This window comes from Panulirus ornatus, chromosome 56 (assembly GCF_036320965.1).
Source record: "Panulirus ornatus isolate Po-2019 chromosome 56, ASM3632096v1, whole genome shotgun sequence".
NCBI lineage: Eukaryota > Metazoa > Arthropoda > Malacostraca > Decapoda > Palinuridae > Panulirus > Panulirus ornatus.
Genome location: NC_092279.1, coordinates 26061002 through 26078851, shown reverse-complemented (window position 1 = coordinate 26078851; position 17850 = coordinate 26061002). Strand labels below are relative to the sequence as shown.

Sequence of the window (17850 nt, the reverse complement as noted above, 5' to 3'; positions counted from 1 at the left end):
ACTGTTTCATATGCCTTGGTTTAACCAACTCCGTCCTTCTATCTCATCCTCAGTCTCCTCTTCAGTTCCAATAACCTCTGGTGCACATTCCTTCCAAGTCAGTCCATTCATACTCTTACTACCACACATCTCTTACTCTCTTAATTCCTCACACCACTGCTAACCCCAAACATTTCATTTTCAACTCATCTACCCTCTTCCATACTTTTTTCTCCAAGGCTCATACCTCCTACCAATACAGCCATGTTAGGACTGCCATGCCATCAAACATATGTATATTTGTTCTCCTAGTTAGTGACTAGTTAGTTACTCAGAACCTTAGTACCCATATCCAACCTATAACTTACTTCAGCTTCCATGGTTCTATCTGCTAGGGCTGATCACTTCAAGGTTTTTGCAACACTCCATTGGGTTGTTTATTGATAATCCACTCCATTTTTTTTTTCCAAATGCAAGAAAAAAGTAAGAAGGCAAGTAAGAATTTTCCTCTGAGGCTCAGTAATCTGCTCCTGATGCTGCCTCACTAGGGCAAGAAATGCTAAGGCCAGTTGTAAAAAAAAAAAAATGGTTAGCACATGATTTTCCAGGCATTTGAGAAGTATCTACACAAACATAATCCTCCATTTTTTTTCTAAATGTACGAAAAGAATAAACAGCTGGGTGAGGATATTCCTTTAAGGTTCAACCTTTTGTTTCTGATGCTACCCCAGTAAGGCAGGAAAGGCTAGCTAAAAAGAAAGAAAGAAAAAAAAAAAAAATGGTAGCATATAACTTTCCAGGCATTTGAGAAGCATCTACACATACAAATCCACTAATCAGGTTTGTCTGTTTTGGGGGTGATACTCAACTGCACACATGCAATTTGCTGATTATGTTTATTACAACTACTTTCCAAGCTTATGCTATTGCTTTATGCTTCAACTGCCTTTTGTATCCCGGACCCCATAGATTCAAATGGTGGCTGTCAAGACAATAAGGGTTTTTCAATGTGTGGATTCATGCTGTCAAGGGATAAAAATAATACAGAATTTACTGGATCTTCAGGCAATTTTTATAAATATAATAATGTTGTGATAACAATATGATACATCCTAGGTAGAGGCAAGTGCTTAGGAAGCAGCACACATTCCAACACAGGAGTAAGAAATAAAACCACCGGCACAAAAGTTGTGCTGTGCTGACAAAACTTCATCGATTACAATTAGTATTATTACAAAAACCAGTGGTGCAAGCTATTGTCAATTACACAAGACAAATTACAATCCTCATGTAAAAACCTGCCTATTTCCTAAAACAACCTCATTTTTAGCAAAAATATTCCTTTTTGTTGGTCTGATTGCATGAATTACCCAACCCAAACTCACAAAAGTAATGCTTGCAGGAGGAGAGGAAAGGAGAAAGAAAAAAATTGCATGATTTACATATCTGGAAATATCCTTTTTATCACAAATAAAATAAAACTATCGTTCTCCCTCAAACTTTCACCATCATATAAAAGCATGTGAATACTATACTATGAATGTCTTGTTCATCAAAACATGACTTTCAAGTTTGTAGGTATGGCCAGTAGATCCAAGTGGTGTACAAAAAGTAAAGTAATTTCTTCTAGAAAATTTATTGAATTTGCTCTTATCCTCTTACAGGCAAGTTATCTGGCTTCAGATATTGTCCACATTCCTCAGCCATTTCCTGTCGATAAGCCAAAACCCATCATTAAAAGGGATGTTGTGATGCATATCCCCAGTTCAATATTAGCTTGAATATCCACAAGCCCAAGAACAACATTAGTATTTACATGAAGTTAATGGACAAACCCAGGTTCTATGGCTACTAAATTCCCATCAGCATAAGTGTGTTCAGTGGCTTTCACAAGGACTAGAATGTCATATGAACAGTTCCCAAGTACCTGATTTCTCTTTACATTTGTTTCAACTTCAAGCAAATCTGATTAAATCCACTAAGTACTTCAAAACGTTACAAACCTACCTCCCTATCTCCTATGGTCCACTACTGCTTTATGCTTCAGACATATAAGCAATGAAATAATATTAAACAGCTGAAATCCCAAGAAACTCCTACAACATACCAATGATAAAAACCCATAAAGATATGTTTAGTAAAATATTAACATACTCTGCAGCACTTCAGGTTTCCAAGTCTTTTCAATGATTTAATTTCATTAAACCAGATATTAACTAGTTAAGAGAAAGGACACCTGGGTAAAATAACGGACAGTCTCCTTAGATTATAGTAATTCTGCTGTGTCATACAAAACAGAATAAGTTTGAAATTTATCATTCTTCTCAAAGATCAATGATAACAGACATAAGTTACCTGCTCACACATTAAAGAAACTAGTTTAACTAATGCCTGAGTAAGGAATTATACGTAACTGTTGTCACTAATCTCTAAAAGACCCATTTTGTATATACTTGCATCAGGCATTGTGGTAAATCCATATATAGGCAAGTTTCTTTGTGATTAATCTACCTTCAAATATTCAACATTTATAGTCTACTCACTCTAACTTCAAATAATTTATTTGTATTCTACTCCACAGGAATGTAATTTCATTAACACAACTACCCAAATCATCTCTGTAATCCCCATTTTACAAAGACATATACTGTTAGATTCCTTTACAAAGGAAAGGGCATTACTATAAATTCTCTTAAAATAAAAATTCCAAACTCTTATTTGGACATAAAAATATAGATACTGTAGGTACCCTATTTCCTCTCTTTCAACTACCATTCATATTCCTTCAGATATTGCCCATACGTATAAACCTAATAAATACCAATACCAGGAGTCATGATAAATAGTCTAAAAAATTTTCTGTAATCTTCATGTTACTCAACTCAGACTCATGAATTTCAGTTGACACTCTTTTATCCAATAACATGAAATAAAATATAATATCCCAAATACATATGTATAACCACTTAAGCCAGAAACCAATATGAAAGAAAGCAAGAATGGCAAATCTTTAAATCCATTAAACATGGTAATCCTTTTAAATAACCTTGTATTTGGCATAACAGAAATTACTCTCTATCATCTGAATCATCTATTGCCATTTAAATATTACTAACTACGGTTACTAACCTGAGATATTATGCAATTAAATACATAAATTATATCCTGTTCTTACTCAAATTTTGATGTAAATCTTGAAAAATAAGTCTGAGCACAGACATTAGTAACCATACCTATGTACAATAAAGAATTCCCACAATGAATGCTTAAATCTGTTATGTCAAAAGATTCTATATACATAATTTTCTTAGTCAAAGCTATTCAGAATACTCATTTCAATATTCCATAAAAACTTTCCCTTATCAAGAATGGTTACTCAACAAGTTTGTAAGAACTCTGCCCATAATATGGGTTATCTAACGGAAACACTCATACCCAAACATAATACTGCTGAAAAAAAATTATATGAATCAAGTTTTTATGCTTAACCTCACCTTTGTGATCACTTAACACCAATACCTATATAATTTATAACCCATTAGTTAAAATTATCATCTATGAACAGATTTGTGTGTCCTAATAGATTTTCTGGCCATAAAAGTTTCCTGAAAAGTATTCTTGTACACTGAAATTTTTAGTTCCAAATATATGGAATGTGTTGCAATCAGGTCAAGGTTAATAAAGGTATTGGTTCAATAACAACTGGCCAAAAATAGGCATGGCAATATAAAAATTTGTGTGAAATCATTCATATGTTTTATCCTGGAGAAGCATAAATCACTTCACAGCAAAGCTAAGGCATGAGCTGGCTTCACAAAATATGCTAGCCAATAAATTCACTAACCGTCAACTAGCTAGTAATATTTGGAAGCCTTGTTCGAAGATTTAAGTCATTTCATAATAAATAGAAAGTCAAGTTTTGTATGAAATCAAATAATAATTATACTGAAGTACATCAAATTCTATTTCCTATTAACCACCCATGACTTTTTTCTCAAATACTCTGTACCATTTTTAACACTGTGGAAGTACATAATGTTCTTTCACACACCTATATTCACACCCTGGCACACACATCAAAGGGTTGAAAAGTGAAAAGGATAAACAGAACTAGTAAAAGAAAATGTAAGAGGGGGAAAAAAAAAGGAATTTTACCAACCAACTACAACCTAAACTACCTCCAAACCCTAGGTGAGCTTAGTCTTTGGTCGGTGACCCTTGACTACCACTGGCCTGTTCTTGATGGTGCCACGGCGCCTCTTACTTGTCTGTCACAGAAAGAACATAAGTGTTAGAATTAGGCCTTAGTAAATTAAAGAAATAATACACTTACTTCAATATAATATACAATTTGTAACTACTGAGCAGGATGATTTAGGTAATAACATCTCCAAATAATTGAAAAATAATAATTCATTCTGCAAAAACATACACAGTACTAAATAAAACTTCCACACAGTTTCACCTGGAAACATAGCATATACTTCACATTTATGTAATGGATGAACTGAAAAGACAGGGAAACAAAAAAATTTCCTTTATACTACCTTCTATATTTCCTTACCACAAATCTTCACAAAAATTTAGTCAGTTCAAAGGAAAAGCATGTTTGTAGTAACTGTATGTCTACTAAAGGCACACACTAATGGATGACAACTTGTTACTGCATGCTTACTATAAATCTGTGACCAAATATCTTTATTAAATGTTAACAAGATCATGCACAAAGTACTAAATCCATTTACATATGAACTTTTTTTTCTTTCATTTTTGTACACTGTTTTCCCATACTAGTAACACTAGTAAGGTAGAGCTAGGAACACACAAAGAGGCCTCATTTGCTCACATCCATTCTCAAGCCATCATGTGTAATGCAACAAAACCACAGCCCCCTATCTACAAAGAACTATAGGATAAAATAAAATTTCTCATGAAGCTTATGAAAAAATGAATGAATAAAAGGACAGAAGTGAGGGGGCTAGCAGCTAACTGACAACATCTAATGATACAGCTGGGTACGTAGGACCCTATGAATTGGCAAACCAATGATGATAATGCTTAAAATGTGAATATGGAGAAGAGTTACTTTTGTAAACCACCTCCAATAAGCTGTCATATCAGGTGGTCTATTTACCTAAATTTAACTCCATGGCAAAAATCAAGTGTTTACACACACCTTTTTTGGGAAATCAATATACAAAACTTACATCTCAAGCCACAACTCCACTACCCTATAACCATCTCTAATAATATCAATAAATATATTACTACTACTACTACTACTACTAATAATAATATTTTTTTTTTTTTTTTTGCTTTGTCGCTGTCTCCCGCGTTTGTGAGGTAGCGCAAGGAAACAGACGAAAGAAATGGCCCAACCCACCCCCATACACATGTATATACATACGCCCACACACGCAAATATACATACCTACACAGCTTTCCATGGTTCACCCCAGACGCTTCACATGCCTTGATTCAATCCACTGATAGCACGTCAACCCCGGTATACCACATCGCTCCAATTCACTCTATTCATTGCCCTCCTTTCACCCTCCTGCATGTTCAGGCCCCGATCACACAAAATCTTTTTCACTCCATCTTTCCACCTCCAATTTGGTCTCCCTCTTCTCCTCGTTCCCTCCACCTCCAACACATATATCCTCTTGGTCAATCTTTCCTCACTCATTCTCTCCATGTGCCCAAACCATTTCAAAACACCCTCTTCTGCTCTCTCAACCACGCTCTTTTTACTTCCACACATCTCTCTTACCCTTACGTTACTTACTCGATCAAACCACCTCACACCACACATTGTCCTCAAACATCTCATTTCCAGCACATCCATCCTCCTGTGCACAACTCTATCCATAGCCCACACCTCGCAACCATACAACATTGTTGGAACCACTATTCCTTCAAACATACCCATTTTTGCTTTCCGAGATAATGTTCTCGACTTCCACACATTCTTCAAGGCTCCCAAAATTTTCACCCCCTCCCCCACCCTATGATCCACTTCCGCTTCCATGGTTCCATCCACTGCCAGATCCACACCCAGATATCTAAAACACTTCACTTCCTCCAGTTTTTCTCCATTCAAACTCACCTCCCAATTGACTTGACCCTCAACCCTACTGTACCTAATAACCTTGCTCTTATTCACATTTACTCTTAACTTTCTTCTTTCACACAACTTTACCAAACTCAGTCACCCGCTTCTGCAGTTTCTCACATGAATCAGCCACCAGCGCTGTATCATCAGCGAACAACAACTGACTCACTTCCCAAGCTCTCTCATCCCCAACAGACTTCATACTTGCCCCTCTTTCCAAAACTCTTGCATTCACCTCCCTAACAACCCCATCCATAAACAAATTAAACAACCATGGAGACATCACACACCCCTGCCGCAAACCTACATTCACTGAGAACCAATCACTTTCCTCTCTTCCTACACGTACACATGCCTTACATCCTCGATAAAAACTTTTCACTGCTTCTAACAACTTTCCTCCCACACCATATATTCTTAATACCTTCCACAGAGCATCTCTATCAACTCTATCATATGCCTTCTCCAGATCCATAAATGCTACATACAAATCCATTTGCTTTTCTAAGTATTTCTCACATACATTCTTCAAAGCAAACACCTGATCCACACATCCTCTACCACTTCTGAAACCACACTGCTCTTCCCCAATCTGATGCTCTGTACATGCCTTCACCCTCTCAATCAATACCCTCCCATATAATTTACCAGGAATACTCAACAAATTTATACCTCTGTAATTTGAGCACTCACTCTTATCCCCTTTGCCTTTGTACAATGGCACTATGCACGCATTCCGCCAATCCTCAGGCACCTCACCATGAGTCATACATACATTAAATAACCTTACCAACCAGTCAACAATACAGTCACCCCCTTTTTTAATAAATTTCACTGCAATACCATCCAAACCTGCTGCCTTGCCGGCTTTCATCTTCCGCAAAGCTTTTACTACCTCTTCTCTGTTTACCATATCATTTTCCCTAACCCTCTCACTTTGCACGCCACCTCGACCAACACACCCTATATCTGCCACTCTATCATCAAACACTAATAATAATAATAATAATAATAATAATAATAATAATAATAATTACAACAATAATAATGATAATTATAATAAATGCTTAATCTTCATCTCTTCCAAGAACTACCTTGCTAACATGGGAAATGACTAAGGTATGAAAAAAATCATACATTTTCACCATATCCCACTTTAGTGAGGTAGCACCAGGAACAAGCAAAGACATGGCCCCACTCATTTCCACTCACTAGCTATCATGTATAATGCACTGAAACCAGTGCCCCCATCCACCATCAGACCCTTCAACAAAGTAGGAACATATATTCATTTTCTTCATATCTCCTTACCCTTCTCACATTAACAAGGCAGTATTAGCAACTGATGAAGATGCTTTAGATGCTCAGCCCCAAATTCCTTTTACAAAATGAAAATATAGGATTTCCAGGCCCCTATCCCCTCCTTAGTTGCCTTTTATAACACATAGAAGATATTATAAAGACTGAAGTATGTCATAGGGAAAAAGGCTAAGGTCCTTTGGTACACTGAGGAATGTGTGGAAGGACATATTACCATCTGTTTGGGCAAAGAAATATTATTCAAGATAGTGTTGCATGAATGCGAGTCTTAGACTCTGAATGAAAAAGAATGGAAATGGGTGGACATGATGGAGATGAAATGCCAGAGGACAATATGTAGAGTGAAATTATTAGATCTCATAAGGATGGACTTAGTATGAGAGAGGTGTGGTAGTAAGCAGAGTATAAACGATAAAGCTGATTAGGGTGTGCTAAAACATTTTGGACATATGGGGAGAATAAGAAAAGAGACTGTCTACTAGAAACGACAAACCAAAAGTGTAGAAAGGGAGGAGAGAATACTGAGTAGATGGGAGGTTCAGTGAGCCAGGCTATAAGCTATTGGAGCATGAGCATTCAGCAGAGAAGTGCAAGGAACAGTGATTATTGTGTGGCCATCAGCAACTCAAGGGTGGACCGTTTTGATACCTGCTTCTTTCCCTGCATGTCGAAGCTTTGGAACTCTCTACCTTCTCATGTCTTTCCCAGTAACTATGACCAAGCAAATTTTAAAAGACAGGTTTTTCACTCAAAAATCAGTAAATACTTTCCCATGTCTTTTTTTTTTTTTTTTTTGCTTCACAATTCTCTCTATCTTTCAATTAAAGCCTAACCCTGATGTGGACTTTTGTCTGTAATTGGAGCCTTCAACATAAAAAAAAAAAAAGAGCCAAAAGAGGAATTTTCCCTCTAAGGCTCGGTCATATGTTCTTTGTGCTTCCTTGCTCATGTGGATAATGACGACCATGTATTGAAAATTTTATAAATTTACTGTACTTCATCGCCATCTCCTGCGTCAACAAGGTAGGGCAAGGAAACATACAAGGAATGGCCCAACACAACATAAACGCCCATACACAGAAATATACATATATACACATGTATATATTCATACATGCCGCCTTCATCCATTCCCGTCACCACCCCGCCACACATGAAATACCATCCCCCAGTGAAGTAGCACCAAGAAAAGACCAAAAAGGCCACATTCATTCACAGTCTCTGGCTGTCATGTGTAAAGCACCGAAACTGCAGCTCCCTTTCCACATCCAGGCCCCACAAAACTTTCCATGGTTTACCCCAGACACTTAACATGCCCTGGTTCAATCCATTGACAGCACATCGACCCCAGTATACCACATTGTTCCAATTCACTCTATTCCTTGCATGCCTTTCATCCTCTTGTATGTTCAGGCCCTGATCGTTTAAAATCTTTTTCACTCCATCATTCCACCTCCAATTTGGTCTCCCACTTCTTCCCGTTCCCTCCACCTCTGAAACGTATATCCTCTTTTGTCAATCTTTCCCCACTCATTCTTTCCATGTGACCAAACCATTTCAATACACCCTCTTCTGCTCTCTCAACCACATTCTTTTTATTACTGTGCATCTCTCTGTCCCTTTCATTACTTACTAGATCAAACCACCTCACACCACATTTTGTCCTCAAACATCTCATTCCAACACATCCACCCTCCTCTGCACAACCCTATCTAAAGCCCATGCCTCACAACCATATAACATTGTTGAAACCACTATTCCTTCAAACATACCCATTTTTGCTCTCCGAGATAAAGTTCTCACCTTCCACACATTCTTCAACGCTCCCAGAACCTTCGCCCCCCTCCCCCACCCTGTGACTCACTTCCGCTTCCATGGTTCCATCCACTGCCAAATCTACTCCCAGATATCTAAAGCACTTCAATTCCTCCACTTTTTCTCCATTCAAACTTACCTCCCAATTTACTTGTCCCTCCACCCTACTGAATCTAATAACCTTGCTCTCATTCACATTTACTCTCAGCTTTCTTCTTTCACACACTTTACCAAACTCAGTCACCAGCTTCTGCAGTTTCTCACCTGAATCAGCCACCAGCACTGTATCATAAGACGAACAACAACAACTGACTCATTTCCCAAGCCCTCACATCCACAACAGAGTGCATACTTGCCCCTCTCTTTGTCACTGTACCCCGTGTTAGCAAGGTAGTGCAAGGAAAAAGATGAAAGAATGACCCAACCCAGCCACATACATATGGACATACATACACGTCCAAATACACACATATACATACCTATACATCTCAACGTATACATATATATACACACAGACAGATATATACATATATACACATGTACATAATTCATACTGTCTGCCTCTATTCATTCCCACCGCCACCATGCCACACATGAAATAACAACTCCCTTCCCCCGCCCACACACGCACATACACATTTCAACATATACATACACATACAGACATATACATATATACACGTACATATTCATACATGCTGCCTTCATCCATTCCCAGACGAACAACAACAACTGACTCATTTCCCAAGCCCTCACATCCACAACAGAGTGCATACTTGCCTCCCTCTTTGTCACTGTACCCCGTGTTAGCAAGGTAGTGCAAAGAAACAGATGAAAGAATGACCCAACCCACCCACATACACATGTATATACATACATGTCCAAACACATACATATACATACCTATACATCTCAACGTATACATGTATATACACACACACAGATATATACATATATACACATGTACATAATTCATAGTCTGCCTTTATTCATTTCCACCGCCACCATGCCACACATGAAATAACAACTCCCTCCCCCCGCCCACACACGCACATATACATTTCAACATATACATACATATACATATACAGACATATACATATATACACGTACATATTCATACATGCTGCCTTCATCCATTCCCCTATATATATTATATTTATATATTTATATATATATATATATATATATATATATATATATATATATATATATATATATATATATATATACACATATATATATATATATATACACATATATATATATATATATATATATATATATATATATATACACATATATATATATATATATATATATATATATTCTTTTTTTTTTTTTTTGCTTTGTCGCTGTCTCCCGCGTTTGCGAGGTAGCGCATGGAAAAAGACGAAAGAAATGGCCCAACCCACCCCCATACACATGTATATACATACGTCCACACACGCAAATATACATACCTACACAGCTTTCCATGGTTTACCCCAGACGCTTCACATGCCCTGATTCAATCCACTGACAGCACTTCAACCCCGGTATACCACATCGATCCAATTCACTCTATTCCTTGCCCGCCTTTCACCCTCCTGCATGTTCAGGCCCCGATCACTCAAAATCTTTTTCACTCCATCTTTCCACCTCCAATTTGGTCTCCCACTTCTCCTCGTTCCCTCCACCTCCGACACATATATCCTCTTGGTCAATCTTTCCTCACTTATTCTCTCCATGCGCCCAAACCATTTCAAAACACCCTCTTCTGCTCTCTCAACCACGCTCTTTTTATTTCCACACATCTCTCTTACCCTTACATTACTTACTCGATCAAACCACCTCACACCACACATTGTCCTCAAACATCTCATTTCCAGCACATCCACCCTCCTGCGCACAACTCTATCCATAGCCCATGCCTCGCAACCATAAAACACTGTTGGAACCACTATTCCTTTAAACATACCCATTTTTGCTTTCCGAGATAATGTTCTCGACTTCCAAACATTCTTCAAGGCTCCCAGGATTTTCTCCCCCTCCCCCACCCTATGATTCACTTCCGCTTCCATGGTTCCATCCGCTGCCAGATCCACTCCCAGATATCTAAAACACTTTACTTCCTCCAGTTTTTCTCCATTCAACCTTACCTCCCAATTGACTTGACCCTCAACCCTACTTTACCTAATAACCTTGCTCTTATTCACATTTACTCTTAACTTTCTTCTTTCACACACTTTACCATACTCAGCCACCAGCGCTGCATCATCAGCGAACAACAACTGACTGACTTCCCAAGCTCTCTCATCCACAACAGACTTCATACTTGCCCCTCTTTCCAAAACTCTTGCATTCACCTCCCTAAATACCCCATCCATAAACAAATTAAACAACCATGGAGACATCACACACCCCTGCCGCAAACCTTCCTACACATACACATGCCTTACTTTCTTTCTTTCATACTATTCGCCATTTCCCGCGTCAGCGAGGTAGCGTTAAGAACAGAGGACTGGGCCTCTGAGGAAACATCCTCATCCAGCCCCCTTCTATGTTCCTTCCTTTGGAGAGAAAAAAAAAAAAAAAAAAAAAAAAAAAAAAAAAAAAAGGGGGAGGATTTCCAGCCCCCCGCTCCCTTCCCTTTTAGTCGCCTTCTACGACATGCAGGGAATACGTGGGAAGTATTCTTTCTCCCCTATCCCCATGCCTTACATCCTCGATAAAAACTTTTCACTGCTTCTAACAACTTGCCTCCCACACCATATATTCTTAATACCTTCCACATAGCATCTCTATCAACTCTATCATATGCCTTCTCCAGATCCATAAATGCTACATACAAATCCATTTGCTTTTCTAAGTATTTCTCACATACATTCTTCAAAGCAAACACCTGATCCACACATCCTCTACCACTTCTGAAACCACACTGCTCTTCCCCAATCTGATGCTCTGTACATGTCTTCACCCTCTCAATCAATACCCTCCCATATAATTTACCAGGAATACTCAACAAACTTACACCTCTGTAATTTGAGCACTCACTCTTATCCCCTTTGCCTTTGTACAATGGCACTATGCATGCATTCCACCAATCCTCAGGCACCTCACCATGAGTCATACATACATTAAATAACCTTACCAACCAGTCAACAATACAGTCACCCCTTTTTTAATAGATTCCACTGCAATACCATCCAAACCTGCTGCCTTGCCGGCTTTCATCTTCCGCAAAGCTTTTACTACCTCTTCTCTGTTTACCAAATCATTTTCCCTAACCCTCTCACTTTGCACACCACCTCAACCAAAACATCCTATATCTGCCACTCTATCATCAAACACATTCAACAAACCTTCAAAATACTCACCCCATCTCCTTCTCACATCACCACTACTTGTTATCACCTCCCCATTAGCCCCCTTCACTGAAGTTCCCATTTGCTCCCTTGTCTTACGCACTTTATTTACCTCCTTCCAGAACGTCTCTTTATTCTCCCTAAAATTTAATGATACTCTCACCCCAACTCTCATTTGCCCTCTTTTTCACCTCTTGCACCTTTCTCTTGACCTCCTGTCTCTTTCTTTTATACATCTCCCACTCAATTGCATTTTTTCCCTGCAAAAATCGTCCAAATGCCTCTCTCTTCTCTTTCATTAATAATCTTACTTCTTCATCCCACCACTCACTACCCTTTCTAATCAACCCACCTCCCACTCTTCTCATGCCACAAGCATCTTCTGCGCAATCCATTACTGATTCCCTAAATACATCCCATTCCTCCCTCACTCCCCTTACTTCCATTGTTCTCACCTTTTTCCATTCTGTACTCAGTCTCTCCTGGTCCTTCCTCACACAAGTCTCCTTCCCAAGCTCACTTACTCTCACCACCCTCTTCACCCCAACATTCACTCTTCTTTTCTGAAAACCCATACAAATCTTCACCTTAGCCTCCACAAGATAATGATCAGACATCCCTCCAGTTATATATATATAGGGAGCGGGGGGCTGGAAATCCTCCCCTCTCTTTTTTTTTTTTAAATTTTTCCAAAAGAGGGAACAGAGAAGGGGGCCAGGTGAGGGTACTCCCTCAAAGGCCCAGTCCTCTGTTCTAAACGCTACCTCACTATCGCGGGAAATGGCGAATAGTATGAAAATAAAAATATATATATATTCCCTCAAAGGCCCAGTCCTCTGTTCTAAACGCTACCTCACTAACGCGGGAAATAGCGAATAGTCTGAAAGAAAAAAGATATATATATTTAATTATTATTATTATTATTTTGCTTTGTCACTGTCTCCCGCGTTTGCGAGGTAGCGCAAGGAAACTGACGAAAGAAATGGCCCAACCCACCCCCATAGCCATGTATATACATACACGTCCCAACACGCAAATATACATACTCATACATCTCAATGTACACATATATATACACACACAGACATATACATATATACACATGCACACAATTCACATTGTCTGCCTTTATTCATTCCCATCGCCACACATGGAAATAACATCCCCTTCCCCCTCATGTGTGCGAGGTAGCGCTAGGAAAAGACAACAAAGGCCCCATTCGTTCACACTCAGTCTCTAGCTGTCATGCAATAATGCCCGAAACCACAGCTCCCTTTCCACATCCAGGCCCCACACAACTTTCCATGGTTTACCCCAGACGCTTCACATGCCCTGATTCAATCCACTGACAGCACGTCGACCCCGGTATACCACATCGATCCAATTCACTTTATTCCTTGCCCGCCTTTCACCCTCCTGCATGTTCAGGCCCCGATCAATCAAAATCTTTTTCACTCCATCTTTCCACCTCCAATTTGGTCTCCCACTTCTCCTCGTTCCCTCCATCTCCGACACATATATCCTCTTGGTCAATCTTTCCTCACTCATTCTCTCCATGTGCCCAAACCATTTCAAAACACCCTCTTCTGCTCTCTCAACCACACTCTTCTTATTTCCACACATCTCTCTTACCCTTACATTACTTACTCGATCAAACCACCTCACACCACATATTGTCCTCAAACATCTCATTTCCAGCACATCCACCTTTCTGCACACAACTCTATCCATAGCCCACGCCTCACAACCATACAACATTGTTGGAACCACTATTCCTTCAAACATAGCCATTTTTGCTTTCTGAGAAAATGTTCTCGCCTTCCACATATTTTTCAACGCTCCCAGAACTTTTGCCCCCTCCATACTGCCCATGTATTCCCTAAGTGGCATAGAAGGTGACGAAGAGAGGAGGAGGCTGGAAATACTTCCCTCACATTTTACTTCCCCAAAAGAAAGAACAGAGAAGGGTGCCAAAAGAGGATTTTTTTCCTTGTAAGGTTAAGCCATCTGTTCATGATGCTACTTCACTAATGCAAGAAATGGCTCCCTTTTTACAACCAGGCCCCACAAACCTTCCCATGGTTTCCCTCAGCTGCTTTACATGCCCTGGTTCAGTCCTTTTACAGCATGTCAGCCCCTGTATACCATATCAGAAGTTCCAGTTCACTCTATTCCATGCATGCTTTTCATCCTCCTGCATTTTCAGACCCTGATCACTTAGAATCTTTTTATTATTATAACCAACTGCTGCTTCCCATGTTGGCAAGGCAGCACCAGGAAACAGACGAAGAAAGACCCATTCACTCATATACATACACGCATACATATACACATATACATACAAATACATACACAGACATATACATATATACACATGTACATATTCATGCTTGCCTTCATCTATTCCTGGCACCACCCCACCCCACAGGAGACAGCATCGCCATCCTCTGTATCAGTGAGGTAGTGCCTGGAAAACAGACAAAAAAGGCCACATTTGTTCACACATAATTCTAATTCACTCTATTCCTTGCACACCTCTCACCCTCCTATATGTTCAGGCACTGATCACCCAAAATCTTTTTCACTCCATCCTTCCACCTGCAATTTGGTCTCCCGCTTCTCTTTTTTCCGTCCAACACTAACATATATATCCTCTGTCAACCTTTCCTCACTCATTTGTTCCATATGCTCAAACCACTTCAACACACCCTCCTCTCCTCTCTCAACCACTCTTTTTATTACCACACATCTCTCTTACCCTTTCATTACTTACGCCACTCAAATACACATATGTATAAACAAATATACAAATAAACATATAAACATATACATATACATACATATATCTTCAAACTTTCTCACCTTTGTCGATTCCTGACACCACCTCGCTGCAAAGGAAACATCACTGCCACCCCTGCGTCAGCAAGGAAGTGCCAAAAAACAGAAAAAGAAAGGCCACATCCACTCACCACTCACTTTCATTCTCTGGCTGTCTTGTGTAATGCACCAAAACCAGAGCTCCCAATCCACACCCTAGCCCTACAGATCTTTCTATAATTCACCCCACACATTTCACACACTCTAGTTCAGTCCACTGACAGCACATCGACTCCAGTATACCACATTGTTCTAATTCACTCTATTTCGTGCGTGCCTTTCATGGTCCTGCATACTCAGGCCCCAATTACTCAAAATCTTTTTCACTCCATCCTTCTACCACCAATTTGGTTTCCCATATCTCCTCACTCCCTCCACTTCTGACACATATATCCTCTTTGTCAAACTTTCCTCACTCATTCTCTCCATATGTCCAAACCATTTCAAAACATCCTCTTCTGCTCTTTTAACCAAACTTTTATTTCCACACATCTCTTACCTTCTCATTACTTAATCAAACCATCTCACACCACACATTGTCCTTAAACATTTCACTTCCAAAACATCCACCCTGTTAAAAGGGTCAGTTGTTTGCTGATGATACGGCATTGGTGGCAAATTTGAGTGAGAAACTGCAGTAGTTAGTGACTCAGTTTGGAAGTGTGTGTGAAAGGAGGAAATTGAAAGTGAATGTGAATAAAAGCAAGGTTATTAGGTTTAGCAGGGTTGAGTGACAGGGTAGTTGGGATATGAGTTACAATGGAGGAAAATTGGAGGAAGTTGTGTTTTAGATATCTGGGGGTGGACATGGTAGGGAATGGAACCATGAAAGCAGAAGTGAGTCACTGGGCAGAAGGGGGAGTAAGGTGGGGAGGGGGAGTGAACATTCTGGGAATGATGAAGAATGTGTGGAAAGAAAGAACATTATCTGGGAGGGCAAAAAAAGGGTATGTTTCAGGGAAAAGTTGTCCTAATAAAAACATATGGTAGCGAGGCTGTGCGGGGGAAGGATGGATGTGTTGGAAATTAAATGTTTAAGAATAAAATGGGCTGTGAGGTGGTTTGACAGAGTTAGTAATGAAAGGGTTAGAGAGATGTGTGGTAATAAAAAGTGTGGTTGAGAGAGCAGAAAAGGGTGTTGTGACATGGTCTGGACATACAGAGCAAATGATTGAGGAAAGGTTGACAAAGAGGATATACGTGTTAGAAGTAGAGGGAACAAGGAGATCAGGGTGACCAAATTGGAGGTGGAAGGATGGAGTGAAAAAGATTTTGAGCAATCAGTGCCTGAACATGCAGTAGGGTGAAAGGTGTGCAGAGAAGAGAGTAAACTGGAACAATGTGGTATGCTGGGGTTCACAAGCTGTCAATGCACTGAACCAAAGCATGTGAATCATGTGGGGTAAATCATGGAAACGTCTGTGGAGCCTCCTTGTGGATAGGGAGCTGTGGTTTCAATGCATTGCACACAACAGCTTGCGAATGTATGTCAATGGATATGGTCTTTCTTCATTTGTTTTTTCAGTTACTGACATTGTATTGGCAAAACAATTACCAATCAAAGACCATCTTGGAAGAAAGAAAATACAGAAAAATGCAGAAACTATTCAGGGCTCTGCCTTTCACAGGAAGAAAGGTTATATGAAGAAGGAATGATGAAAGAAAGGCAAGATTGATATTCCCCCACTACCATGTGATATTTTCTATAACACTGATGCCATGTATAGAAACTTTGTGGTTTTGCCTTAAAAAAAAAAGCAGTACAAAGGACCAATTACCATTTTCATATGAGAACTAACACTTTTTGAGATTGAAGCTGGTAATTCATCACACAATCAAATGGGCAGAGATCATGGAAAGGGATGGTAATGCAAATGCAGAAAACAGAAGACTCTTAGCATCCCATGATGCCAAAAACTAAATCACAAAGTCATTAGACTCATATATTTGCATCAATACAAATATTATCGCTGGCGTTACCTTGCTCCGCCAACTTGTGGTTACAATAAAGTAAAAAGTCAACTTTTGCAAAGCTATGTCACACTCAGCTGAGATAACAGTCTTGTCAAAGAACTTTTCATTTCAAAGGATTGCATCCTATCCCTGTGGGGCAGGGTGGCACCAGGAATGGATAAGCAGAAGTCCCTGAATAACGTTTCCTTCATGAAAGGGGTCCTTAGTTTGCATAGCAAATATATATTTAATCAATAGCAATTCTGACAACTCTCATCAGGAAATAGAAAATATCAAAAGTAATTTCCACACTCCCTAGTGTCTGTATCCAAAGACTGTGAGATATTACAAATTGCTATATTAAGAAATATAATGCATGTCTTAGGTTATTGGATAAATAGTATACAAACAGTTAATCTTATTATTTTGAAACTGCCGTGCAAA

At 39.2% G+C, this 17850-nt stretch overlaps 1 protein-coding gene across 1 annotated transcript in view; it reads right to left on the bottom strand.

The window, feature by feature from the left end:
• Positions 1-1034: 1034 nt before the first annotated feature.
• The window catches only part of Stt3B (catalytic subunit 3B of the oligosaccharyltransferase complex), a 101109-nt gene continuing 84293 nt past the window's right edge, over positions 1035-17850 (bottom strand). Inside the window, exon 13 of the mRNA XM_071693593.1 lies at positions 1035-4247. Within this exon, the coding sequence (XP_071549694.1) occupies positions 4167-4247 (81 nt within the window). The 3' untranslated portion in view covers positions 1035-4166. The remainder of the gene's footprint in view (positions 4248-17850) is intronic.